This window comes from Protopterus annectens, chromosome 11.part0, assembly GCF_019279795.1.
Source record: "Protopterus annectens isolate FY-2018-M chromosome 11.part0, PAN1.0, whole genome shotgun sequence".
In the NCBI taxonomy this organism is placed as follows: domain Eukaryota; kingdom Metazoa; phylum Chordata; order Ceratodontiformes; family Protopteridae; genus Protopterus; species Protopterus annectens.
In genome coordinates, this window is record NC_056745.1 from 911,279,126 (window position 1) to 911,306,998 (window position 27,873).

General features: G+C 41.8%; 1 protein-coding gene across 2 annotated transcripts in view; it reads left to right on the forward strand.

Moving 5' to 3' along the window:
• ECHDC3 (enoyl-CoA hydratase domain containing 3) overlaps positions 1-27,873 on the forward strand; it is a 351,543-nt gene that overhangs the window by 284,595 nt on the left and 39,075 nt on the right. The window contains exon 5 of one of the 2 annotated variants that reach the window (XM_044088304.1): positions 21,044-21,620. The exons of the other annotated variant lie outside the window; for it this stretch is intronic. Coding sequence (XP_043944239.1) covers positions 21,044-21,376 — 333 coding nt within the window. The 3' untranslated portion in view covers positions 21,377-21,620. Of the gene's footprint in view, positions 1-21,043; positions 21,621-27,873 lie in introns of those variants that run through there. 2 annotated transcript variants of the gene reach the window in all.

The window sequence follows — 27,873 nt, forward strand, 5'->3', positions numbered from 1 at the left end:
TATTTGGCACACGTCATATGACTGCAGCGAGACCTAGTCACAGAGTTAGCTGAGTCGCACCCAGAGTCTTTGTCGCTGGAGGACAAGCATCTGTTCTCCGTGAAAATGTCGACTCTGAAGTCAGTTTCGAATACGTCTATGCGCCTCCTTTCCCATGCTACAGAAAGAGCAGCTAGGGTGGCTGGGACTGGCGTGACTATGAGGTAACACGCTTGGCTCAGACTGTGTCAATTTGCGGACCCCTTCAAGGCGTCTTTCACGAATGCTCCCTCCGATGGTTCTTCTCTTTTTGGGAAGACCGTACGTGACACCCTTGTCCAGAATGAAAAAGAGTGGAAGACTTTATCTGCCGTCGGAATACGCTTCTCTAGTCCTCAAAGATCCTTTTTTTAGGAATCGGAGAGGGCAAAAGAAGATGTGGTTCCGGAAATCACAGTTTTCCCGGGACTCTCAGGACAACTCGTCCCCTAGAGGCAGAGGGAGACAGGACAGACGCCACCCCAGAGGCAGCGGGTTCCGAGGTATTTTGGGTCTAGGGAGCCCTTCTCTGACAGGCCCATGCAGCAGCCCTGAGGGGTTGCCCAACTGTCCTACTCTAGAGACAGTCGGGGGAAGATTATTATTGCACCCAACGGCTTGGGAGTCCATAACTGCAGATCGTTGGGTGCTTCAAATAATATCCAGAAGCTACACCATCCCCTTTGTTTACCCCTCCTGTCCAACCAAAGCACCTCCCAGATGTCCCACCCACTCAAAGGGAGACAGCAGAAATACAGATTTCCAAGCTGCTTCACAAATGAGCCATTGAACCCCCCCCCCCCCCCCGATCAGTCTGGGATCAGGCATTTACTCCAGGTTCTTTTTAGTGCCAAAAAAGACGAGGGACCTCAGGCCCATTTTGGACCTGTCAAACTTAAACCTGGTTGTCGCCAAACAGAAATTCTGGATGGACACCCTACAGTCCATTCTACCTTTTCTTCCAGAGTGCGACTGGATCTGTTTGATAGACCTCCGGGATGCTTACTACCACGTCAAGATTCGCAGAAGCTCCAAGAGATTCCTTCGCTTCCGGCTGGGAGCCAATCATTTCCAGTTCAGAGCACTACCATTTGGTCTCACCACAGCCCCCAGGGTGTTTACCAACATAATGGCAGTCGTAGCAGCTCACCTGAGGCTTCAGGGAATTCAGGTATTCCCTTACCTAAACGATTGACTCCTCTCTGCTTCCACCAAGTGTCTTCTTTTCCAAGCCAGAGACTCCTTCCTTCATCTTACAGACCAGGTAGGGATCACTATCAATGTTTCCAAGTCCCTCTTGGACCCGGTGCAGATCTTGGACTTTACCGGGACACAGCTGGACACCCTTCAACTGAAATTCTTTCTAACTCCAGACAGGGTCCAGAGTCTACAGGCCCATATTTCAGTAGTTCTTGGCCCCAGGTTGCCGAAGGTGGGTGACATTCTCAGAACCATGGGCTTGATGGCGGCAGCAATCTCTATCCTCCCCTGTGCAAGTCTTCACATGCATGTTCTTCAGTGGACTCTAGCTGTACAGTGGTCTTGGCTAGTTCTCCCCATGGAATATCCTATTTAAATCAGCAAAGCCTGCAGGGCATCACTCCTCTGGTGGCTCCAGTCGCCGGAGATCTTAGCGGGACGCCCATTTGTTTCACCAACAGCCCAAGCCACAGTGACCACGGATGACTCCCAGCTTGGGTGGGGGGCATTAACTGGGGAGGGCGGTCCAAGGCACGTGGTCCCAGATCGAGACCAGATTGCACATCAGTGTTCTGGAGATGAGAGAGGTGCTGTTAGCGTTGCAAGCCTTCCACACTTTTCTTCCTCCGGGAACTATTGCAATTCAGTCAGACAACATGTCGGTTGTCTGGTATATCAACAAACAGGGAAGAACCAGATCTTACCCTCTGTGTCACGAGGCCATGAGAATGTGGGAGTGGGCGATCTCCGCCAGTCGGTTTCTGATTCCAACGCACATCCCGGGACGCACCAACATTTTAGTGGACAGATTGAGTTGGGCTATTCTAATGCCATATGAGTGGTCTCTGAAACAGTCGATAGCGGAGGAGATCTTCCTTGCGTGGGATCAGCCTTGCCGCGAACTCTACGCATCTCCTTCCAACGTGAAATGCAGCGAGTTCTTCGCTCTGATTCCCTCACCAGGGGATTCCCCCCAGAGATGCTCTGGTCCATGCTTGGCCTCCCAGGTTACTGTACGCTTATCCCCCGTTACCACTCATTCCAAAGTTTCTTCAGAAAGCTTGCCGACTGGGGTGCAAAGTGATCCTCATTGCTCCGTTCTGGCCTCATCAGGTGTGGGTCCCTTTCCTCTGGTCTCATGTTCTAGCTCCTCCGTGGGTTCTGGATCCCTGCCCGGATCACAATTTTCATCCCGCGGGCACTTGTCCGCCCAACCTGTACAGCCTCAAGCTGATGGCTTGGTTGCTCCAGTTCCCTTAATTGCCAGGACTCCCGGTCTTTCATCTTCAATAATAACTATCCTGGTGGCATCTCATAAGACCTCCTCTAGGAAGATTTACAGCAGTAAATGGAAATGATTCACTATTTGGGCTTCTCAGAGGGACCTGGATCCTTTTACAGCCCCTGTTCCTGCAGTCTTGGATTTCTTCGCCAACATTTTTCAGCAAGGGGCTAGTTCCTCCACTGTGAAAGTGCAACTGGCAGCTATTTTGAATTTCCATGTCGGCGCGAACATGCATGCTCTGGCCTCTTCTAGACTGTGTAAGGCTTTCCTTAAGGGCACCTTTCTTTTGCGTCCACCAATTAAGGACTCTTTTCCTCCTTGGGACCTTACCTTGGTTCTCCAGGCTTTAGTTGCATCCCCCTTCGAACCCGCAGCATCAGTAGATTTGAAGTTCTTGTCCTGAAAGACGGCCTTCCTAGTGGCCATTACGTCGGCTAGGAGAGTTTCTGAGATTCAGGCTTTGTCTGCCGGTGCCCCCTTACTTAATCTTCCATAAGGACAGGGTTTCTCTCCACACAAACCCTTCTTTCTTGCCAAAAGTGGCTTCTGAGTCAAGCAATCAAGCAATTATCCTGCCTGTTTTCTTTCCAAATTTTCAGAACAAGGGAGAATATAAACTCATTTATTAGATGTTCCCAAGCAACTTTGTTTTTATTTACACAGAACAAAACCCTTCCATAAGTCTGACCAGTTATTTGTGTCCTTTTCTAAACCCTTTTTGGGTAAAGCCATCTCCAAGGTTTCATTAGCAAGATGGATTTCACTATGTATTTTGCAAATTTACAAAGACAAAGGTCTGTCCCCGCCTGGTCCTATTAAAGCTCATTCTACCAGATCTATGGTGACTTCTGATGCCTTTTGGTCTAGGGTTTCATTGGATGACATTTGTGCGGCAGCAACTTGGGTGAGGTCACATACCTTCATTTCTCATTATAAGCTGGATGTGGTCTCCAGAGGGAAAGCATCCTTTGGCTCTGCGGTGCTCAGAAGTATCCTTCCATGAGGGTCTCCCAGGAGTTTGAGTAGCTGGGGACTCTATCCCACAGGTTGCAGATAAAATTAAGGTAACTACTTCAGATAAAGAAGTTATGTACTCAGCATAACGTTCCATCTGAGTAGTTGCACTTCATTTTTCTGCAACCTTCCCACCCTCCTTCCCCCGAACCTGCTCATGGTTTATTATCAGTTGAGTTGCTGATTAGTTTGAGTAGTGGCAAACTCGATCTGAGGGAAGGTAGGAGGTGGTGATGGGTTATGGGTAAGGGGGAGGAGCTTGGAGCAGATGCTTGAAAAGTTGCTGGCTTGGATCCGATATGGATCCGAAGACCCACAGGTTGCAGAAAAACTAAGTGTAACTACTCAGATGAAATGTTATGGTGAGTACATAACTTCTTTTTCTACTATGAAACATACATTTACGTAGGCATAGAGTTTATACACATTTCTGCTCTTTTACAGCAGGGTGCACTGTGGTTACAATCTTGAAGCTCAGTACAGAACATATAGTTTTCTTACATTTTTTAAGGCAAGCATACAAATCATATTACTATTCACAAATGACATAGAATTATTTACAAAATTCTATCTAGCTGGGCTGGCAGTGTCACATCCATAGGTATTACAGGGTGCCTGAGGCTCATAAATATCTTTATAAGAGTCCTAGGGCGACCCAGAAACTGTTAGTCAGGGACCTAAGGTGTCAAGGCCTCTGTTGTAAAAAATCCGGTTCCTCCAGATAAAGAGGCCAGAGCTTTGGATAGATGGGGAAAGAAAGTCTATGCTTCTTCCACCTTAGCTATGAGGGCTTTGAATTGCCAGTTTCACATGTTGAAATATCAAAACTATCTTCTTTCTCAATTGAAGTCTAAGGTAGATGCTCTGGCGGAAGGCATTGAGTGTAAAGAATTACAAGATTTGGTACATGTCTCTGAACAGGTGGGTAAGCATTCTTTACAATGTGGTTTTGATGCTGTACAGGCCTCGCCTAGGGTGGCTGCCACTGGGTCAGATCTTTGCAGGCACGCCTGGCTGAGGATCAGAATTTATCTGACCATGTTAAGACAAGGATTTTGATGCTCCTTTACAGTCTGATGTGTTGTTTGGTTCACCTGTGGAGTCAGTCTTGAAGAAAATGGAAGACAAGGCTAAGTCTATGCAGGCTGTTAAAGATTTTTTGCAAGTTCAGCCTCCAAGTTTAGTAGGAATTGGCCTGCTAAGGGGTGGACGCATCTTCTTATGATTCACAGTCTAGGGGTAGATCTAGACGTGGTAGGGGCAGAGCTCAGAGCTCCTTCAGACCTAGAACAAGGAGTTCACCTGCACAATCTTCGGGTGAGGGCAGGGGCCAGTCCTTTCGTAAACAGGCCCAATGACCTACCTTTTCAGCTGCCAGATCCTTCTTGCCTGGCAGCACCTTTGGGAGGAAGGTTGGCACTCTTCAAGGAAAATTGGAGTTTGATTACCCAAGACAGATGGGTATTGGATATCATACACCAAGGTTACAGGTTTTATTTCCATACCTTGCCTCCTTTCAAAGGCATGCCGGACGCCTCCTCAGCAAAGACTAGAGGCTCACAAACAAATTTCTCTGCTGCTCCAAATAGGGGCCATACAACCGTCCCTCTGCCAGAAGTGGGCCTAGGATTTTATTCTCGCCTGTTCCTAGTGCCAAAGAAGGGGAACACGTGGAGACCAATTTTGGATTTATCTATCCTCAACACTTATCTGGACATTCCCAAGTTCAAAATGTTGACGTTACAACAGCTTTTACCTCTGCTGGGCAAAGATCACTGGATGGTGACTCTGATCTCAAGGAGGCTTACCTTCATGTTCCTATCAGGCTAAGTTGCAGGAAGTATCTGCTGGCTGGGACTTCTCATTATCAGTTCTCTGCATTGCCCTTTGACTTATCTATTGCGGCCAGAGTGTTCACGAAGGTTCTGGCTCCAGTGATAGCTTTCTTCAGGCTAAGAGGAATACAGATCTATCCTTATTTGGACGCATTGCCTGATTCTGGCCTAAGGAAAGGACGAACTTCTTCATCATTTACAATATGTGATAGCAGTGCTAAGATGCCTGGGGTATTCTGTGAACGAAATAAAGTCCAGTCTAGTACCCTCTCAGGACATGTGCTTTCTGGGTGTGAGACTGAATACAGCATCCCAGATGGCCTTTTGACCCCGGACAAACAAAAGAATCTTTCTTTACTTCCATCAATTGTCTCATCAGTCCAGGCTGACTGCAAGGACAGTCCTTCAAGCCTTGGGGTTCATGGCATCTTGTATTCTGGTGCTTCCCAATGCCAAACTGCATATGAGGAAGCTACAATGGTATCTCAAAAATGTATGGACACAGCACTGCCAAGATATGGACACTGTCATTTAGATAATACCTTGCATTCAAAAGGAATTTTTGTGGTGGGCTCAGGAATGTCACCTAAACAAGGGACTCTCTGTGACCCGGCCAGAGGCGAGTCAGATTCTAACGACAGATGCCTCAGACAAAGCTTGGGGAGCTCATCTAAATGGAAAGTGGGTACAAGACACGTGGCCTGCCAGACTTCAACATCTACATATCAACTTGAAGGAGATGTTAGCAGTCCAATTTGCATTAATAGCTTTCAAGGATTTACTTCTTCCTTCTTTTTGTTGGCCATTACCTCTGCGAGAAGGGTTTCTGAATTACAGGCCCTTATGGCGGTTGAGCCTTTCTTAATTTTCCATAAGGATAGGGTATCTTTATGCATTAATCCTTCCTTTATGCCTAAAGTGGTTTCTAGTGTGGCTTTAAACCAAACTATTCATTTGCCTACTTTTTATGCAAACCCCCAAAATAAAGGGGAAAAGATTTTGCACACTTTGGATATACACAGGCAGTTACGATATTATTTGAGCAGAACTAAAGGGTTCAGGCAGTCTCAGCAGTTATTTGTTTCATTTGCTTTGGGTTCTCAGGGCAAGCCTGTGTCAAAACAAACTATTTCTAAGTGGATTGGGTTTTGTATTGCTTTCTGTTATTCCCATCATGGTAAGGAGATTCCAGCTGGGATTAGGCCTCATTCCACTAGGGCTACTGCCACTTCTACAGCCATTTTAAGGGGGTGGCAACTAAAGATATTTTGGAGGCAGCTACTTGGAGTTCAGTGCATACTTTCTCTAAGCATTACCACCTTCCACTTTATTCTAAATCTAGGGCTGGTTTTGCCACTGCAATTTTACAGGGCATTTTGGTAGCTCCTACTGCTTTATAGTTTTGCCATCCTCCCTTACCTCTGCTTTGGGATTCTACCCAAGTGTAAGGACTGCAGCAATGTGAGATGAAGAACATAGTACGTTTTGTACCTACCATAAATGTAGATGTTCAAGATCCACATTGCTGCAGTCCAATTTACCTCCCTCCTTCCCTCTGTAGTTAGAGGCGGTTGTGTGGTTTGGGTTGTAAATTTTGTGGATATTGTATATATTGTACATATGATTAGTGCAAGGGTGGTTGGTTGTTTTTTGCTGTCTTTTGGTTTTGACCTTTCTTTTTAGGGTCTTCTGACATCTGGGGCAAGAAAAGACTGAGGATATGACGTCGGTCATGCGCATTTGTACCCTGACGTCCTGATGTCAGTCTTAAGCGCCTTGACCGACGTCAGCCTAATACTTTGATATTCGGGCCGACCGAGGACAGCGGACTACCCAAGTGTAAGGACTGCAGCAATGTGGATCTTCGAACATCTACATTTATGGTAGGTACAAAACTGTACTTTTCCAAGTCCCTCTTGGACCCGGTGCAGATCTTGGACTTTACCGGGGCACAGCTGGACACCCTTCAACTGAAAGTCTTTCTAACTCCAGACAGGGTCCAGAGTCTACAGGCCCATATTTCAGTAGTTCTTGGCCCCACGTTGCCGAAGGTGGGTGACATTCTCAGAACCATGGGCTTGATGGCGGCAGCAATCTCTATCCTCCCTTGTGCAAGTCTTAACATGCGTGTTGTTCAGTGGACTCTAGCCATACAGTGGTCTTGGCTAGTTCTCCCCATGGAATATCCTATTCAAATCAGGAAAGCCTGCAGGGCGTCACTCCTCTGGTGGCTCCAATCGCCGGAGATCTTAGCGGGACACCCATTTGTTTCACCAACAGCCCAAGCCACAGTGACCACAGATGACTCCCAGCTCGGGTGGGGGGCATTAACTGGGGAGGGCGGTCCAAGGCATGTGGTCCCAGATCGAGACCAGATTGCACATCACTGTTCTGGAGATGAGAGAGGTGCTGTTAGCGTTGCAAGCCTTCCACACTTTTCTTCCTCCGGGGACTATTGCAATTCAGTCAGACAACATGTCGGTTATCTGGTATATCAACAAACAGGGAAGAACCAGATCTTACCCTCTGTGTCGCGAGGCCATGAGAATGTGGGAGTGGGCGATCTCCGCCAATCGGTTTCTGATTCCAACGCACATCCCGGGACGCACCAACATTTTAGTGGACAGATTGAGTTGGGCTATTCTAATGCCATACGAGTGGTCTCTGAAACAGTCGATAGTGGAGGAGATCTTCCTTGTGTGGGGTCAGCCTTGCCGCGAAGTCTACGCATCTCCTTCCAACGTGAAGTGCAGCGAGTTCTTCGCTCTGATTCCCTCACCAGGGGATTCCCCCCAGAGATGCTCTGGTCCATGCTTGGCCTCCCACGTTACTGTACGCTTATCCCCCGTTACCACTCATTCCAAAGTTTCTTCAGAAAGCTTGCCGACTGGGGTGCAAACTCATTGCTTCGTTCTGGCCTCATCAGGTGTGGGTCCCTTTCCTCTGGTCTCATGTTCTAGCTCCTCCGTGGGTTCTGGATCCCTGCCCGGATCACAATTTTCATCCCGGGGGCACTTGTCCGCCCAACCTGTCCAGCCTCAAGCTGACTGCTTGGTTGCTCCAGTTCCCTTAATTGCCAGGACTCCCGGTCTTTCATCTTCAGTAATAACTATCCTGGTGGCGTCTCATAAGACCTCCACTAGGAAGATTTACAGCAGTAAATGGAAATGATTCACTATTTGGGCTTCTCAGAGGGACCTGGATCCTTTTACAGCCCCTGTTCCTGTAGTCTTGGATTTCTTCGCCAGCATTTTTCAGCAAGGGGCTAGTTCCTCCACTGTGAAAGTGCAACTGGCAGCTATTTTGAATTTCCACGTCGGCGCGAACATGCATGCTCTGGCCTCTTCTAGACTGTGTAAGGCTTTCCTTAAGGGCACCTTTCTTCTGCGTCCTCCAATTAAGGACTCTGTTCCTCCTTGGGACCTTACCTTGGTTCTCCAGGCTTTAGTTGCGTCCCCCTTCGAACCCGCAGCATCAGTAGATTTTAAGTTCTTGTCCTGAAAGACGGCCTTCCTAGTGGCCATTACGTCGGCTAGGAGAGTTTCTGAGATTCAGGCTTTGTCTGCCGGTGCCCCCTTACTTGATCTTCCATAAGGACAGGGTTTCTCTCCACACAAACCCTTCTTTCTTGCCAAAAGTGGCTTCTGATTCAAGCAATCAAGCAATTATCCTGCCTGTTTTCTTTCCAAATTTTCAGAACAAGGGAGAATATAAACTCATTTATTAGATGTTCCCAAGCAACTTTGTTTTTATTTACACAGAACAAAACCCTTCCATAAGTCTGACCAGTTATTTGTGTCCTTTTCTAAACCCTTTTTGGGTAAAAGGTTTCATTAGCAAGATGGATTTCACTATGTATTTTGCAAATTTACAAAGACAAAGGTCTGTCCCCGCCTGGTCCTATTAAAGCTCATTCTACCAGATCTATGGTGACTTCTAATGCCTTTTGGTCTAGTGTTTCATTGGATGACATTTGTGAGGCAGCAACTTGGGTGAGGTCACATACCTTCATTTCTCATTATAAGCTGGATGTGATCTCCAGAGGGAGAGCATCCTTTGGCTCTGCGGTGCTCAGAAGTATCCTTCCATGAGGGTCTCCCAGGAGTTTGAGTAGCTGGGGACTCTGTCCCACAGGTTGCAGATAAAATTAAGTTAACTACTTCAGATAAAGAAGTTATGTACTCAGCATAACGTTCCATCTGAGTAGTTACACTTCATTTTTCTGCAACCTTCCCACCCTCCTTCCCCCGAACCTGCTCATGGTTTATTATCAGTTGAGTTGCTGATTAGTTTGAGTAGTGGCAAACTCGATCTGAGGGAAGGTAGGAGGTGGTGATGGGTTATGGGTAAGGGGGAGGAGCTTGGAGCAGATGCTTGAAAAGTTGCTGGCTCAGATCCGATATGGATCCGAAGACCCACAGGTTGCAGAAAAACTAAGTGTAACTACTCAGATGAAATGTTATGGTGAGTACATAACTTCTTTTTCTACTATGAAACATACATTTACGTAGGCATAGAGTTTATACACATTTCTGCTCTTTTACAGCAGGGTGCACTGTGGTTACAATCTTGAAGCTCAGTACAGAACATATAGTTTTCTTACATTTTTTAAGGCAAGCATCCAAATCATATTACTATTCACAAATGACATAGAATTATTTACAAAATTCTATCTAGCTGGGCTGGCAGTGTCACATCCAGTTTCCTTAATATCCATGTGGCATTATTGAAAAATACTGTAACTTGTAGAGGTTGAACATTTGTACAGAGTTGCATGACTGTATTTCAAGATCATATCTAGATATTCATGGCTATTCTAACAAAAGCAACTTGCTATTTGATTTCTTGACTGCTCCTCATACTGTTTTCTTAATTATCGATTCCTGCAGACTGAAATTATTCCTATTTCTTCTCCATCTGTCATACATTTATTGTTTTTTTATCAGCTGTCATGTTGTTTGCCTTCATGTTAAAGTATAAACTCACGTTCAGCCTGTTTTATCTTGATAAGCAGATATTTCAGGTTGCCATCACTTTGTCAGTCATTTGATATCACCAGCATAGTTAAGATTGTTGATAATTCTTCCTGTAATTTTTACACTTTAATTTACTTCAAGCATTATAGGTTCATAGGTAGGTACTAAGCTATCGGCCCAAGGGCCTACTTAAGCCTAGCCAACAAGGTTCCCTGGCTTATGCCACCCAAGAAAGTTATTTTCCTGTGCCACTGTCGAGCAGAGACACAGAAGTGATCCCCAGGGTGTATTTCTTATTTTCCCATCCACTCATCAAGATTTTTCTTCAAGAGTGCTAATGAAGAACTTTGCTTGACATAGATGGGTAGCCTGTTCCAGAGTATGAGAAGTCTCTGGGACAGGAATCTATCCCTCCAGCATGGCCTGTTTATTGTGGTGACAAGGTTTAGGTCCCTAGAGCATGTAGCTTGGAGGGATTGGGATTTCTTTAGGTGTAGCATGTCCAACAGCTCTGGGTTTGACATAGCTCTGTATGTTAGGCAAAGATCACCTCGGAGTAGGCGATATGCTACAGAGTAAAGCTGGAGTTTTTTGAAACAGTCATTGTAGGGCATTTGTTTGAGGCTAGTAATCCTCTTTGTGAGGTACTTCTGTGGCCTTTCCAGCTGCTGCAGATGTCTTGTGAGGTACATTCCAAAAGGGGCATTGTACTCTATAATGGGTCTAATGAATGTCGAGTAGAGGGGAACAATGACGTCTTTTTTCCTGGATGAGAACCCTTTTATGATGAGGTGTGCCACGTAGAAGGACTTCCTGACTACTGTGGCGATGTGACTATCAAAGGAGAGACTACTGTCCACCTGGGTCCCACGGTCTCTTATCACATATTTGGTGTTAAGTAGATTGCTGCCTATGTGGCAGTTCATGGATACAGAGTTTTTACCAAAGGGGATGACACTGCACTTTTTGGCATTGAGCTTGAAGCCATGACTCTGACACCAGGCATCTGTCTCAGCGAGGCCCTTCTTTAGGATGTCCACATCGTTTTGGGACTTGACTATGGCTCATAGTTTGCAGTCATCTGCTAACTTCATTAGCCAGAGGCCTTGTGTGTTAGCCTGTACTTCAGAGAAGTAGATGCCAAACAGGAGAGGTCCCAGGACGGAACCCTGTGGTACTCCACTTGTCAGTGCTTTGAGGTCAGATTTGGAGTCTGCAACTTTTACAGTTTGGGTTCGGTCAGTAAGCCATTTGGCACCCCATCTTGTGATGTAGGGATTTATACCTAGTTTATGAGTTTAGCTATAATTCCAGAATGGGGGATGGTGTCGAAAGCCTTGGCGAGGTCAAGATAGGCTGCGTGAACCACCTTACCCTCATCTATGGCTTTGGTGACTGCTTCAAAGAAGTCGAGCAGGTTCAAGAGGCATGATCTGCCTTTCACAAACCTGAACTGGGTGGGATCCAGAGTTTGGAGGTTACCAATGTCTTTGCTTATGAGTTCCATGATGATACGCTCCATAGCCTTGCAGACCAGGCTCGTCAGGCTAATAGGTCGATAGTTCCCGGGATCAGTGGTGGCTCCCCCTTTGTGGAGTGGGATAACTGTTGCTGTGCGCCATTCAGTGGGCACAAAGCCTGATGCGAGGCTATTATTGAACATGGTGCTTAAGTGGAGAGACAGTTCGTTCTGAAGTTCGTGTAAAACGCATCCTGGGATGTTGTCCGGTCCCATGAATGTTGTGTTTTTGGCTTTAGAGAGTGCAGCTTTTACCTGCATAGCTGTGATTACAAGGACTTTACATTCTTCCTGTATAGATATGGGCCCTTTATGGGGTGGGAGGGGGGTAAAGTTAGCACTGAACCTATCTGCCAGGATGTTGGCAATATCAATTGGTTCTGTAATTTTCGTGCCGTTGTGCTGTAACTCAGAGCAGATCTGGGAGTTGAGATCGAGATTCTTGACATAGCTATAGAATGTTTTGTGGTTGTCCTTAGAATTTGTGGTTGTCCTTAGAATTAGTGGCAATTTTGTTTTCGTAGCTAGCTTTGGAGGATCTTATAAGGGATCTCAGCTTCTTAATGAGGCTGACCAGGGAGCTCCTCCACTCATGGGATTTTACTCTCTTTTGCAACAGTTTCTTCTTTCTGTTGTACAGTTTATGGCAGGGGACCACCAGATTGGCTTCATTTTTTGGAGGCTAGCATTTTGGTTCTGTTTGGGATAGCATGATCCATGCACTCGTGTAAGTGCTTATAGAGTGCATTTGTGTAGGATTCAGCAGTTGTAACTGTATTGTCCATCTGCATGGGTGTCATGAGGTTCACCACTTCTGTCTTAAGAAGCATGAAGTTGGCTTTGGAGAAATTTTTTACCGTGGTTTCCTTAATGGGGATTGGGGGCGGGATGTGGATTACACTTTGGTTTACTTAATTTTTTCTACATATAAACTAAACAGATATGAGGAAAGTATACAGCCTTGTCATACACATTTACCAGTTCTAAACCATTCTGTTTCTTCTTGTTCGTTTCAAACTGTCACTTCTTGATCAGTCTAAAGACTCTGAGAATTATAATTTGTTCTGATATACCGATGCTTCTCAGTCTGACCCAGTTTTTCATGGGTCACACTGTCAAAGGCCTTGCTGTAATCAACAAAACACATATACATCTTTCTGATATTCTTTTGTTTTTCTGTCACATATCTACAGTGAGGCCTCTTGTTCCTTGCTGTTTCCAGATTTCTACTTCTAGAAATTAATTCATATCACTGTTGTAATCTCTAGAGGACAATCTTGAAAAGAGCATTGCCAACATGATGTCAAAGTGATCCTGTGATCATTTTTCAATCACTTGTATCACCTTTATTCAAGACTAGTATAAAAATGGATCTTTCCCAGTTACTTAATAACAGTGCTATGTTCACATATTCTTGGCAAAGCCTAAGTATTGTAACACCCATACCATAGCGCTATAATATTTCAGGGGGAATGCCATCAATTCCCAGTGCTGTTTTCCTTGGTAAAGCTTTCAGTGCTGTTTCATCTACTGCTTTAATCACCTTTGGTTTCTGATTGTAAGGCATAGGTTCAAATGATTGTTGATCTTTTTCAGCTTTACAATATAATGATCTGTTTAGCTTTTTCACCATTTCTTAATCTTTTCAGCATATATCCTTGAGCATCTTTCAACATTCCATGTCAAGGCTGGAAATTCCTCTCTTTTAGAAAATCCAGTATTGTTCCTCTTCTAGTATTTTTCGATTCTGACTTGTTCTTTCATCTGGCAGTATGTTGGAAATGTTGGCTAAATTACAAATCTGTCTCTCTCTTCTAACAGAAACATGGCTTAAACCAGAAAACCATAATAACGAAATTACTTCTCCTGGATATATTATACGCAAAGACAGAATTGGGAAAAAGGGTGGAGGTGTAGCAATACTATTTCAAAATCATCTCAATATTGAACATTTTGAATGTAATTCTGAAGATGTCAAAGATGTAGAACTAATTATTGCCAAATTAAAGCTCAATTCCAACAAACAAATAATTATTACAGGGTGTTATATATCCCACCAGGCAATAACACCACTAAACTGGAAAGCCTATTAAATTGGATGTCTACCTCTCTCTCCCACAAGAAACCATGCTATTAGGCGACTTTAATATTGACCAGTCAGTTGCACCAGCCAAACCCTTCTACTTACATTAGCCTTCATGAGTTTACCCAAATTATATCCGATCCCACAAGAATTGACAAGACATCCAAATGCCAGTCCATCCTAGACTGGATTCTGCTATCTGACCACACTCTGGCACAGCGATCAGGTTGTCTTTCTGAAAGTCTGAGCGACCACCAAGCAACCTACTTAATTAGGAATTGACCCCACCATACTCATCAGCCTATCCACAGGGTAATGCGTAACAAAAAAATCCTTTAAACCTAATGAATTTACCAATGCACCAAAATGCTGCAATTGGACTCCCCTAAAACAACTACCTCTAGACAAATTTATTTATTTTTTTTTATTTTGCATTTGTTGACCGGGATAGTCCAACTGGATACATGTCCATTTTCAGTAGAGGCCCGAGGAGAAAACTCCAAACACAACATACAGAAAAAATTATAATATCAGTACATGTTGCACAGTTTACAGATTCTGTTCAATCAAGCAAGTTATACATTCAATCATTATTAAACTTGTATAAGTATCTAAACTAACAATTATGTCACAGTTTGTATGTAGTATAAAGTACTGTTTGGCACACAATTATAGAAAGTAGCTAGTCAAGATTAGAACAAGGACATAACCAGTGTGTCTTAAATGTTGTCTGAGACTTTTTTTCTTAATTGAGTTAGTGAGGATACTACAGTAAGGTCAGAAGAAGGGAGTTCAAAGTTTTGCAGACATAGTTCGCAAATATGAAGTCCCCAGCTGAGTTATTGGTCTTGAATGTTTGAACCAGCAGTCTGTTAGATGAGCGAAGTGGCCTGTAGGGGCTAATGATGTTTTTAAGTGCAGGCATATTTTCAGATTGGTTGAGTTTTTTATATGCCACTATAAGCTGGTTGTATTGAAGTAGGCTAGGTAATTCAAGCCACCCTAGAAGATTTAGGTTATGACAGTGGTGTGTCCTAAATGCCGTGCCTGTGGCAAATCTAGCAATGTGGTAAAACATGGGTGGTAATAAAACCGTATAGTACTTTAATTCAACCTTGCTAAAAATCTTAAACTATCACACACTCTCTAGAACTATTAGAATCAAGACTAACTGTGCCCCATGGCTAACAAAAGATACTAAAACATTAATGAAAGAAAGGGACAAAGCCTGGCTACAGTTTCACAAAATCAAAACCACTACCTTGAGACAAAACTATCAAGAGCTCCAGAACAAAGCCAAAAAACAAATCAAGCTGGACAAAACTAACTACTGTAAATCCATGCAGGAAAAAATGCACACAACCCTTAAATATTCTGGGCTACAGTAAATAATTTGCTGCACCCAGGAAAATCCACCACTCCTACCCCTGTATTACCAAACAACCACAATAACATTCTCACCCAGTTTAATACATTTTTTACAGAAACTGTCCAAGCCCTGGCTAATGCCCAAAATAGTACTTGCACCCCCATAACAATAGACACCTCTACTCATCTCAGCTCACAAAACCACCTCTCCAACTTTTCCCTACACCCAGTCTATACAAGTACAATTGCTAAACTCCTCAGAAAACTTAAACCAACCACTCTGGCAGCTGATAATCTGCCAGCAGATTTCCTTCAGATGTCATCAGAAATAATAGCCTACCCAGTGTCCATCCCAATTAATAGGTCAATATCAGAATGTGAAGTTCCTGACTCATGGAAAATATCACATATCATACCACTGCATAAAGGAGGTAAATCCCTTGTGCTGACCAACTACCACCCCATCGCTATTCTATCTCCCCTTTCTAAAATATTGGAAAGAGTTGTTCCTTCTCAACTCATGCAGTTCCTCCTAAAAATGACCTACTAGCTAAGTCACAATACTGCTTTAGACCCTCCCATAGCACCACCACAGCACTACTCTCATTCACTGAAACCGTCAGTAACCATAGAAACACAAAGGACTATTCATATCCTCCGTATTCTTAGACTTATCCAAAGCCTTTGATATGGTTAACCATACTATGCTCCTAGACACGCTATCTACCCTTAACATAAGCTCCTCCACCATATCTTGGTTCAGTAACTACCTGTCAGACCGTCAGCAAACAGTTCTATAGCAAGGCCAACTGTCCCCCCTATTACCAGTAGCCATAGGTGTCCCTCAAGGCTCCATCCTCGGTCCATTGCTGTTCTCTCTTTTTTCCAACCACATAGCCTCAGTAGTGCAATACACAGATGACACCACCATTATATGTGCTGCCCCCACCCTAAATTAGCTTCAAACCATAACTCAGAATAACTTCACACTAGCAGAATCGTGGTTCACTAACATCAAACTGATTCTTAATCCCAAAAAGACAAAACTCTTTATCTTCAGTCCTGGGAAATCTCCTCTCTAAACAATGACTTTACCATAATCATCCCAACCACCCACACTAAACTGCTAGGCGTAGAAATTGACAATAATATGAAATTCGACACGCACACAGCCCAAACAATAAAGAAAGTTAACAAAAAGTTTGGTCTCCTTTATAGGAGTCAACAGTTCTTCACTAAACATACCAAAGCTACTGTTGTAAGGACAAATCTCGTATCTATCCTCCTTTATGTCTCCTCTATATTCACTAACCTACGCTGCAGCAAACTAATCAAAATGGAATCTTGTTACAACAAGATTGAAAAATTTGCCTCTGATGCCTGTTATAGATCCCATCACTGCCTTGCCCTCAGGCAACTTAATTGGCTTGAGTTACCACAGCTACTCTTACTCCACCAACTCTCAATACCACACAAACTCTACTACCTTCCAGAAAAAAACAGCACTTCAGCATTTAATTCATCCCTACACCATCACTAGAGCCTTAAGGTCCAATAATCAAAACCTCATCAATGTCATCAAACATAAAAATGAAGCTGGAAAATCTGTCTTTGCCTGCTCCATTGCCAGCATCTGGAATTCACTCCCAAGTCAAGTTAATTTCTACCACTTCCTCTCTCCAATTTAAAAAATTCCTCAAAACCCATTAAGTAACTGGCTTTGCTCATGCTACTCCCCTGGTTAATCCACACACTGCACTGTTGTCAGGATTCTACCAAGATCCAACCATTCATCCCTGCCTCTCATTGTATACTTGTTATCCAGTGTTAAGACCATTACAATGCCAGTCGACGTATTTAACTTATGTAAGGTTCTAAACAGAACAGTAACCTTCCTGTAGTAAAATTTTTCTTTCCAGCAGTAAACATCTTTCACTATTAGTACCTAGTAATTGTCAGCCATGTATGACTGTGTGTATTCTTGAATGAATAATTGTATACTCATATGTATTCTTATTGTTATGTCAAGCATATATACTCATATACTGTCTTATTGTTATGTGGAGCTTTTCTCCCCGGGCCTACACTGAAAATGGACCTGTGTCCAGTTGGACTTCCCCGGTTAACAAATGTAAAATAAATAAAAAATATATATATATATATATATATATATATATATATATATATATATATATATATATATATATATACATATACACACACGTACACACACACACACACACACACACACACGCTGTATATGGGCCGATGGCATCACATGGAACATCCTAATGTCCGAAGCACATACCAGTCCCAAAAGATCAGAATTCACCTTAACAAAAGCAGATTTAAAATATAAAAACATAGAAACACATGCTGTTATTTTTCAGTTATGTGAGATTTTGATCTTGCAAGCTGTTAAAAGAAAATATTTGACAATCCGAACATTGTCCATATATGTGTGTCTAAATATATATATTTTTTAATTTTTGAGGAAATGCAGGCATACATCCCACTGATGCTTTCTGAATGGATGAGAGAGGGAAGGAGGTAAGCATGCATGCACACATATTTGTATGGTTTATATCTTTTCTTAAAAACACCTGCTGGAAACGGGGATTATTTGCCTAAACTAGTAGGGCAGTGCTAGTCTGTGTATGTGTAATTTTTCGGTTTATGCTGCCTTAGTTGCAAGGTGTGTGTGTTATCTTATCATTTTTAATGCATAAATAGATTAAAAATAAAAACAAGATTTGAATGAAAAGACATTTCACCAGTTACTCACTAGAGCAATCAATAAATTCAAAATCCTTCTGATGTAATTGACTTAAATAATTATTTACAGTCCCTAAGTTGCTGGGCAGACAGAGCAGTGGTGTAGCAGTTAGCTCTGTCGCTTCACAGCAAGAGATTCTCCGGTTTTATTCTCGGCTGGGATGCCTTCTTTGTGGAGTCTGCATGTCCTCCCTGAGTTTGTGTGGGTTTCCTCTGGGTGCTCTGGTTTCCTCCCACATTCCAAAGACATGCAGTAGGTGGATTGGACACACTAAATTGGCCCTAGGTGTGAGAGTGTGAGTGTGTGGTGCCCCCTCTTAGGATGGTTGGGCATCAGGCTAGCAACCCAATCCTGTAAAACCTGTACCTGCTATGGAAACGACGAGTGCTGAAGGGTGCTCATTGCCCGAAGTGCTGAATGCACGGAAATCAATCCAGGAAGTTGTTGGACACTGGAAACAGGTTTAGCGTTTAGTCTAAACAATTGCAAGATACCTTTTCAGATAGATGCCCTAGGCTTCCTGTATTAAATGAAGTACAGGAATATAAAGACTTGGGTATACGTATTACATCTAAGTTGTCCTTTAATGCACATGCAGATCAAATTTCTATAAAGGCAAAGAAGTATATGGAGTATCTGTTAAGGAGATTAACTACTAGGGATGAGCATGTATTGACTTTGGTATTTAAAATGTATACAAGACCCTTACTGGAGTACAGTAACAATTTTTGTGTTTATACTCAGGAGCAATTGAAAAAAAAAACTTGAAGGATTCCAAGGGAGATGTACATAAAGAAAAGAGAAATATAGATTTATGGTTTATGGCCTTTGGTGTAAGTTGATAGACTCTGATATAGGTGTATACACAAAAAGTTATATTACCATATAAGATCTTTCATGACCCTACATTTCAAATCATGTATAATACATGTATTAAAACATACAAACATAATATAAAAAGGGAAATCTCAAAATCAGAGACCATTTTATTGCTGTTAAAATTACAAGACTTTGGAACAACAATCTCCTTATAACCATATGCTATTTAAATAGTTTTGGTAGTTTTAAAAAAAATCTGGATGTTTGGTGGGTGATAAGTTTACATGCCATATATTATGGAATCTGTGTTCTTTGACAGACAAATGACCTAAACACTGTATTTGAATATATGAACATATTTGAAGTGATAGCCATTGAAAACTCCAGTGAAATACACCTTCGTGAATTTGCCAAAGCAGGCAACTGACTTCATCCCATCATCTTTTCTATCACTTGTTCTGTCATCTGTCTCAGTATCTCACATAAACATTTGTATAAGAAGACCTTTGCAGGTATGTAACACTTTGTGGAAAATTACAAGAGTCTCAGAAGGATATGTGATAGTTATCTTGGCAAGCATCCATGAAGAATGTGTCAGATACACCACTGCTGATAAAGGTTATCATTCTTACAAGCTTATTTGATAAAAAGCAGCAAGGGGAAGGAAACAAGGATTATTTGATAAAGATGCCATCATAACTGTTTGTTGCTATTGCAAGGGGAGAGCATTTTTTGTTTTTTGATCAGACCTAATAGAGTTTGCAATATCCATTACTTGATTTAACCAGTGCATAGATTTGTTACTGTTGATAGGTGTGCAAGGGTAAATTGAACATGTTTTTCTCTAGATAACTAAAGACTTTCTTAGATGATTACACTGTACATAGAAGATGCATAGTACAATAACTGAGGCTTTGTGTAAGTCCATATCTTTGCTTGTCACGATTCGTGTTTTATTTGGAAGCTTATTGACTGCAAGACTTGCATCTCAGAGAATGTCATTTTACCTTGTTGGATAACTGTGGCATAGCCTTAACCCTGCCACTGAAACATGCTCTTGAGCGTTTCTTCAAAGTTTGAGCATCATGACAGTGGCTTGTCACAGAGACCTTACTACATGCTGTGGGGTATTACAAGTATTTTGACAGGTTTATTAATAAAGCACAGCCAGTGGACAGTGTTTTTAATTTTTGAGGACTTGCAGATGACATCCCACTGATGCTTTCTGAAGAGGATGGAAGTTTATCATCTTTTACTTGACAGGCATTTTATAGAACTAGAATTGTGGTAGAACTTAGGATTTGTTTTATTACCTGCCAAAGGCATTTTATATAGATTCTCATACTTATTTAACTGCTGATGAAAATGCAGCTGATGCTGGAGAAACTTTAACACTTTAAGCTTAGAAATGGACAATTTCCAAATATTTTTCAATGCTGTTGAGCAGAACATCATTCTTTGTGCTGCCATAATAGCTTATCTTAGTACTTTTTATTTGTAAGATATGATTAGAAGACTTGTTCACAAGTATTTTGTGGAATAAATAATTGGCAGTTATGAGTGCTTGTTTAAGTTACTGAATGTTGTCTCCCTATCTTTAATATTTTTGGCATTTTAGTTCTTAGTGTACAACATGACTTTCTTGAGAAAGCCTAATGAAATCTTAACTGTCATTTCTTTGAGATCTGTTATTTTTTGCTGTGCCGGAAGATAGCCATAGTTACATTTTTGCAGTGCATTTGACTTTCACAGAGGATTGTTTTCAAGAAGCACCAGCACACCTTATCCGGTGGGACTACGGAAAAAATAAGATTACTTTTTCTTATGGTTAGTGTTAGTGCTAATGTTAATTAAAAGCACCAAACATAAGCTAGGCAGGATTTTGCATTTCCTGTGTTGCTCAGAAGACATTGTATTAGCATATTTTATGATGAGCTGTTTGCTGGCAGATTAACTAAGTATGCTATTTTGTGTTATAATGCTATACTTCTTCTAGAAGAACTTAGAGTGAGTCCTACTTGATATTAAATTCAGGTGTAGCAAAAGAGAAGGCAGTACATGGATATGATGATCTTCATTTGGAAGGTGGTGACATGAAGTTAACCAAATTTGCTACAAATAATGTCATTACATTTTTTTTATTCACCCAGGTTGCTCTTGAAATGCTGTTCACAGGTGAACCTATTTCAGCACAAGATGCTTTGCTGCATGGACTTTTGACCAAGGTGGTGCCTGAAGACAAGCTGGAAGAGGAGACCATGAAAATAGCATTCAAAATCTGTCAAACCAGCAGATCTGTTGTAGCACTGGGGAAGTCCACCTTTTATAGACAGATGGCACAGGGACGTAATGCTGCATACCACATTGCAACACAGGTCATGGTAGATAACTTGGCATTGAAAGACGGACAAGAAGGAATAAATGCATTTATTCAAAAGCGCAAACCTCAGTGGATACACACAACAGAATCAGCTCAGGAATGATCTTGAAGATGCACTTTTCATTGATACTTTTTTTAAGCATATTACTATCTCAGTTTCAGAGTTAAAGATCAAGGTACATGTGATATAGACTGTTTAATTTCTAGTAATCCTGAGCTACATATTGTTCATATCTGAACAATTCCATTAACAAGAACAGAAGTCTCAAGTCATTCTGAATGTGAAATACTTGCTAATGGGCCTTAACTTCTAATAGTAATTTAATAAAAAATAAAAGACAACATTGCCAGATTTCTGCTGCATGGAATTTTTGGGAGAGAAACTTAGAGAGAAATTTAGGTTCAGAAAGGCCCCGTATCAAACAACATTATCCTCAGTAAATGACATAATTGCACATAAAAGGAGCCATTAATGGCAGCTTTCTTTTTATTTATCATATTTGGTAAACAGGCTGGTGAACTGATCTATACTGTTCTGTTTCATCCACTGACTGGAGTACAACATTATACATTACAAGAATTTTAACTGTTATGATTTGCAGTAAGAGTGTACTTTGTTTTATCTGGAGTGTAAGTGCAGTAACATACGGAAAATCATTTAATAGTCTCTTAATGCTTTCTTAATTACAGAACATGGAAAAAAGGATGAAAACTGTATTGTTCTTTTGAAGAAATTGTGTGATGTATTATGCATATGTTGTTATAACATTGCAAGTTATATAATCTGAGCAGTGACGCAGAGGGAAAAAGACTGGCTCAGTGGCATGTTTTAAAGCTAATATAACTTTCTCTCCATTTTTGCAAACACTTGTCCTGGTGAGTGTTTTAATGGTATCAGCCAAACAGGTAGATTGGACTTCTCTGCACCAACGCAGCAGTCTCTTTCTCTCTCTGTGGGATCTCCAGGCATTATAAGGTAAGCTGATAGAGGTAATCCATCCAGTGTTCCTGGGTCTGTCTCAAAAGCCTCTTCCTAGTGAGCCATGCTTTGCACAGATGTCCTTCCATATCACTGCCTTTTGTTTTTCCTTTTGAGCCTTCCATATCACTGTTGCAGTATTCTGTACGTAAGGGATCTCCTGCTAAGAATAGCCCAGTGTCTGGCCAGTATACCAAAGCCTTTGGAATTTATTGAAGTCATATGTCACACTTATAGTCCCCGTGCAAGGCGTAGGCCATAAAGGTGATTTATGGATATACATACCTCACAACTTCTTTGCCACCAGTTCGAACGGCATAGCTGAACATTGAACCAACCACAGGATCTGGGATGCTGCAACAATTTATTCTTCCGGTACCTCGGCTAAATGCCTTCAAAGGAATAACCACAGAAACAGTTGCTGCATCTAATATAGTATGTGCATCAAAACAATAAATTAATCAATCAATTAATCAATTTTAAATAATCCAAGATTTAAAGAGACCATACAAAAATAAATACCATACAAGAAAATCACATAAATAACATCAAAAACAGCCACAGAATAAATATGAATGAATAACCATTATTAATACATAATGTCTCACTATATTAAATAGTGAGATTCATTTCTAAATTTAAGCCCCTAGGTTTTAGAGTGCCAAATTTCAATATAAATCTGCTCTCCAAATTTAATACATTTTGCAAAAAATTACCAGTATTATAAAATTTAGGTTGGGCTAAAGCACAAAAAATAGAGAATCCATCATACCATTAGGGACTGTATTGAAATGCTCAGATATCGGACTGTCCATCCTACAATTTTGAACATCCTCCATGTGTTCCAAAATGCGTATCTTAAGTTGACGTTTAGTTTGGCCGATGTAATATTTAGGTGGAACACAGCCACAACCAACAGTGTACACCACCCCACAAGATTTACAATCAAATTTGTTAGTGGCATAATATTTTACCCCATTAACATTACTACCAGATAAATTTTTAACTTTTGGACAAACTTTACACTTGCCACACTTAAACATACCATGTGTCATGGTGACACTATCAGACCTAACAAGGTCTTGAGACTCATGCTTGGACTTTAAAATTTCCTTTAAATTTGCATACCTTCCATAAGAAAAAGAAACATAATTAAGAAACAAATGACCTATATCCTTGTATGGCTGTTTTTGATGTTATTTATGTGATTTTCTTGTATGGTATTTATTTTTGTATGGTCTCTTTAAATCTTGGATTATTTAAAATTGATTAATTGATTGATTAATTTATTGTTTTGATGCTCATACTATATTAGATGCAGCAACTGTTTCTGTGGTTATTCCTTTGAATGCATTTAGCCGAGGTACCAGAAGAATAAATTGTTGCAGCATCCCAGATCCTGTGGTTGGTTCATTATTCATTGTTTGATGGTTTTCTATAGCTGAACATTGGTCTGAATGCTCTCTGTGCTGGTTACTGAGCTGTTTTTCAGAAGAGTGCCCAGTTGGGGGGGTTTTCTTATCTTTTTCTGTTTTTATTTTAGTGTGTTTACATGTCATCCAGAAAAGTAAAATGTCAGTGTGGGAGGCAGATTATTGCCAGTTTAGAGCTTAATGACTGATGTAGCCTTCTATAAATGAATCTCAAAGTGACCGCTTGTGTAACTGCCTGTATAATTGATTAAATCAACGTGTAGTAATCTTTACTGAGGCAGAACCATCAGATGTTGCTAGTGAATGTTATGGTCTAGAGCATCAGCAATTCTAAACGACTGTAAACTATCACAGTCTATTTTGGTTATTTATTATGTTTTTTTCACTAACCAGTTTTAGAAAGTGCTTTGAATGCCCATACTGCTGATTGCTGTATTTACCTTCATACTATCATTCTTTCAGTCACTAAGTTACTATGCTGTGTGGACTGGCACTGTATAAGTTAAATAGCTACCTAGCATAATATCCTATGCAATGTTGCGCCTGTAAATTAGTTGCCTTTAACTACAGTTTATTTTAGTGCATTTAGTTTCACTACATAGCTGTACTGTATCTCTCTTGTACCCAGAGCTGTCCTAATCTTACTCCTAACATTTGTACCCCTTTCTTCTCCCTAACAGTTCTTCTGAAACTATCACTCAGCATACTTGGCCCCCACCCTCCTAAGACCTGTGGACTGTTGCCTCTGGTGCCTTTGCACAGTGCTACCTAAACTATTGCAAAGAAAAAAGAAACAAAGAATAAGTAAATGTATGTTGCTTTTAAAACCTTAACTTGATGCTTAAAAGGGTTGTGCACATTCGATAGGGCCAATGCCAAGTTTCACCTCTAGCTCCCTCTTATAAATTCCCCTTCCTTCCCCAGAAATTCGGAAAAAGCTATTAAACCCTAAACTTAAACTATTATACAGCTATTTACTTACTTTAGTATCCTTTGCTTGGGGATTTAAGCCCTGCTCGCTTCGCACGGGCTCACTATGCTCCGCACCCTACCCCCAAATTCCACCCACCCCCAGTACATCTAAATTTGTTAGACTATAACCACTCCCACAACTTCACACCAACCAGGACAAACTTCCAGACACCACCCCTCCCTACCCAGTACCCTCCTTTATCCCACCACACATGTAGCCTAATGCAATCATGCTACTACCTAACATGTTTACACTTCTTATCTGCTTTTTCTTCCTCACTTAACATCATATCACAGCTCCACAATAGACTCTCCCAAACAGTTTCACTGCACCCTCTACAACTACACTTCCCCAGCCACCAAAAACCACATCCCAGTAATACCGCTCAAATACCAAGTACCCTCAACATTTAAGCAAAAATAAACCTAAAATATGACAGGCTCCTTACTATGTATGCTAAACTAATACTGGCTTCCCTCTCTGAATTAATTCTCAGCAGTGACATACACCCATACCTTGGCCCTTCCTCCTCACTCCCCACCACAAACCCCCTTCAAAATAACCCACCCTTCTCTCTAATCACTGCCAACAAAAATCATCTGATCGCATCATCTTGTGACTAAACATTAGGAGCATATGTTATAAAATTCAAGACCTACATGTCTCCATACAAATATACTTCCCTGACATCCTCACCCTAACAGAAACCTGGCTCAAACCTCACATCAAAAGTGAGGACATACTCCCCTCCAGCTATAGCATCCTTCATGCAGATAGACTATCAAAGAAAGGTAGCGGCATAGTTCTAATGTTTAAACATCACCTCAACATTCAAACTCTCAACAATTCGGCCCTCCGATTGGGAAGGAAGAAATCTTATATGCCAACTTCAAACTAAACCCATGTAAAACCATAAACATCAGCTGCTACGTCCCCCCAGGCGAAAATATTCCTCTCCTAGAAAACCACCTGAATTGAGCCAATCTTTCTTTACCCCAAGAAACCATCATCCTCAATGACTTTAACATAAACTGGCTATCCTGTAGTAATGAACACCCAGCCATACACCTAAATCTACATGGTTTCTCGCAACTAATACAATCTCCCCACCCTTAAAAAATAAAAACCCCAACAGTCATACTGTCCTCGATTGGATACTAGTCGACAAAGATTCCCAATCCTACACAACAGGCTGTCTACCTGACAGCCCCAGTGACCATACCCTTACTTTCCTTCTAAAACACCATGTAAAAAATGCCAATCCAGTTATCCATAGACAAATCCATAACAAAGCAAATTTTAATCCCCACTCATTTAATTCTTCCCTCCAAAACTGTAACTAGACATCACTGAAATACCTCAATCTAGATGAAGCCCTCCACTTCTTCAATAGCACCTTCCTCAACATCCTAAACACGATCCCCTAAGATATGCCAGAGTCAAAACTAAAAGCTCCCCTGGCTATAAAAAAAACACGCGGGGGATTGATAAAAATTAGGGATAAAGCATGAGAACACTAGCATCAAACAAAATCCCCAGCTGTTAGGCAATCCTTCCTTGAATTGCGCAACAAGGTTAAAAAGCAAATAAAAACAGATAAAGCCCTTTACTATCAGTCCACCCTAAACTCCTCCCATCACCATCCTAAGCAAATAACTTCATACTCCACCCAGGTAAACTAGGCACCCCACCCACCTGCCATCCCCTCCTCCTCCAGCAGTATAACTGACTCTTTTAATAAACACTTCACTGAAACCCTACTATCCCTAGGCGAAAAACAAAACTCCTCATCCACTATTCCCTCACTCAACCCCAATTCCTCAACCCCTCTTTCACCTTCTGCGCAGTACCTACCTCCTATATAAAAAGACTTCTGACAAAACTTAAGCCTACAAATCTCGCAGCTGACAACCTTGCCTCAGAATATCTAAAAATGGCAGCCGACACCCTAGCCTGTCCTGTTTCCATATTTATTAACCACTCCATATCAGAAATCTATGTGCATACTCTGGAAAATTTCACACATCATTCCGCTACACAAAGGAGGCTCCTCCACTGACCTTTCCAATTACCGCCCCATTGCCATCCTTTCCCCACTCTCCAAGATCCTTGAGAAATGTATTTACTCTCAGGTATTAAATTGTCTCCTAGCTAATAATCTCTTCTCCAAAACCCAGCATGGCATCAGGCCATATCACAGCACTACCACCACCTTGCTCTTCTTCACCAACATGATCAAGGGAGGTCATCGTCCCCCCTGTACTCATCACTCATTAGACCTATGATTGAGTACAATGCCCCATTCGGAATGTATCTGACCAAACACCTGCTGCAGCTTGAAAGGCCCCAAAATTTCCTCACCAAAAGGATAAAGGGTCTCAAAAATATGTCTTATGCTGCCCGACTGAAAGAACTCCAGCTCTATTCAGTCTCATACCCAGAGGTGACCTGTGCCTGACATATAAGGCCATGTCAAACCCAGATTTGATGAATATGCTTCACCTCAAAATCTAGATCCCTCAGAACCACAATTAAACCTTGACACGTTATGGAGGGACAGATTCATCACCCAGAGACTCCCTATGCTGTGGAACAAAATCGGTACATGTGAGGCAGAGCACTCGCTGGCCTTGTTCAAGAGGAATCTTGACCAATGGATGGGAGATCGCAGATATACCCCAGGGGATAGGCATAGTTTTACAAACTAAAGAGGTGACGAAAGCCACATAACTATGGGCTAGGCTTATAAATGCCCTTGGGCAGATAGCCTAGTATGAACCTATGAACCTATGATCCTACAACATAAAAACAATGGCTTATTTTACACTACAATATTTCTGGCCCTATGAAAGGATTTTGATATGGTATCACACAATGTACTTCTCTCTGTCCTCACTAATCTCTCCTTTTCCCACTCTGCCACCAGCTGGTTCCATAAGTATTTGTCCAGCCAGCCGCAGTCAGTTGTTTGGCAAGATCAGCTATCCCCTTGTCTCCCTGTAACTCTTGGTGTCCACCAAGGTTCCATCCTTGGCCCCCTACTATTTTCCCTATTCACCAACAACCTTCATACTGCCGCCAAACATGCTACTCTCATACAATAAGCAGATGACTCCACCCTCATCTGCTCTGCTCCCACTTTACCAGAACTTCGAAAGATCACACAAGAGTCATTCACATCTGTAGAAAGCTGGCTATCTATTGCCCAACTTCTA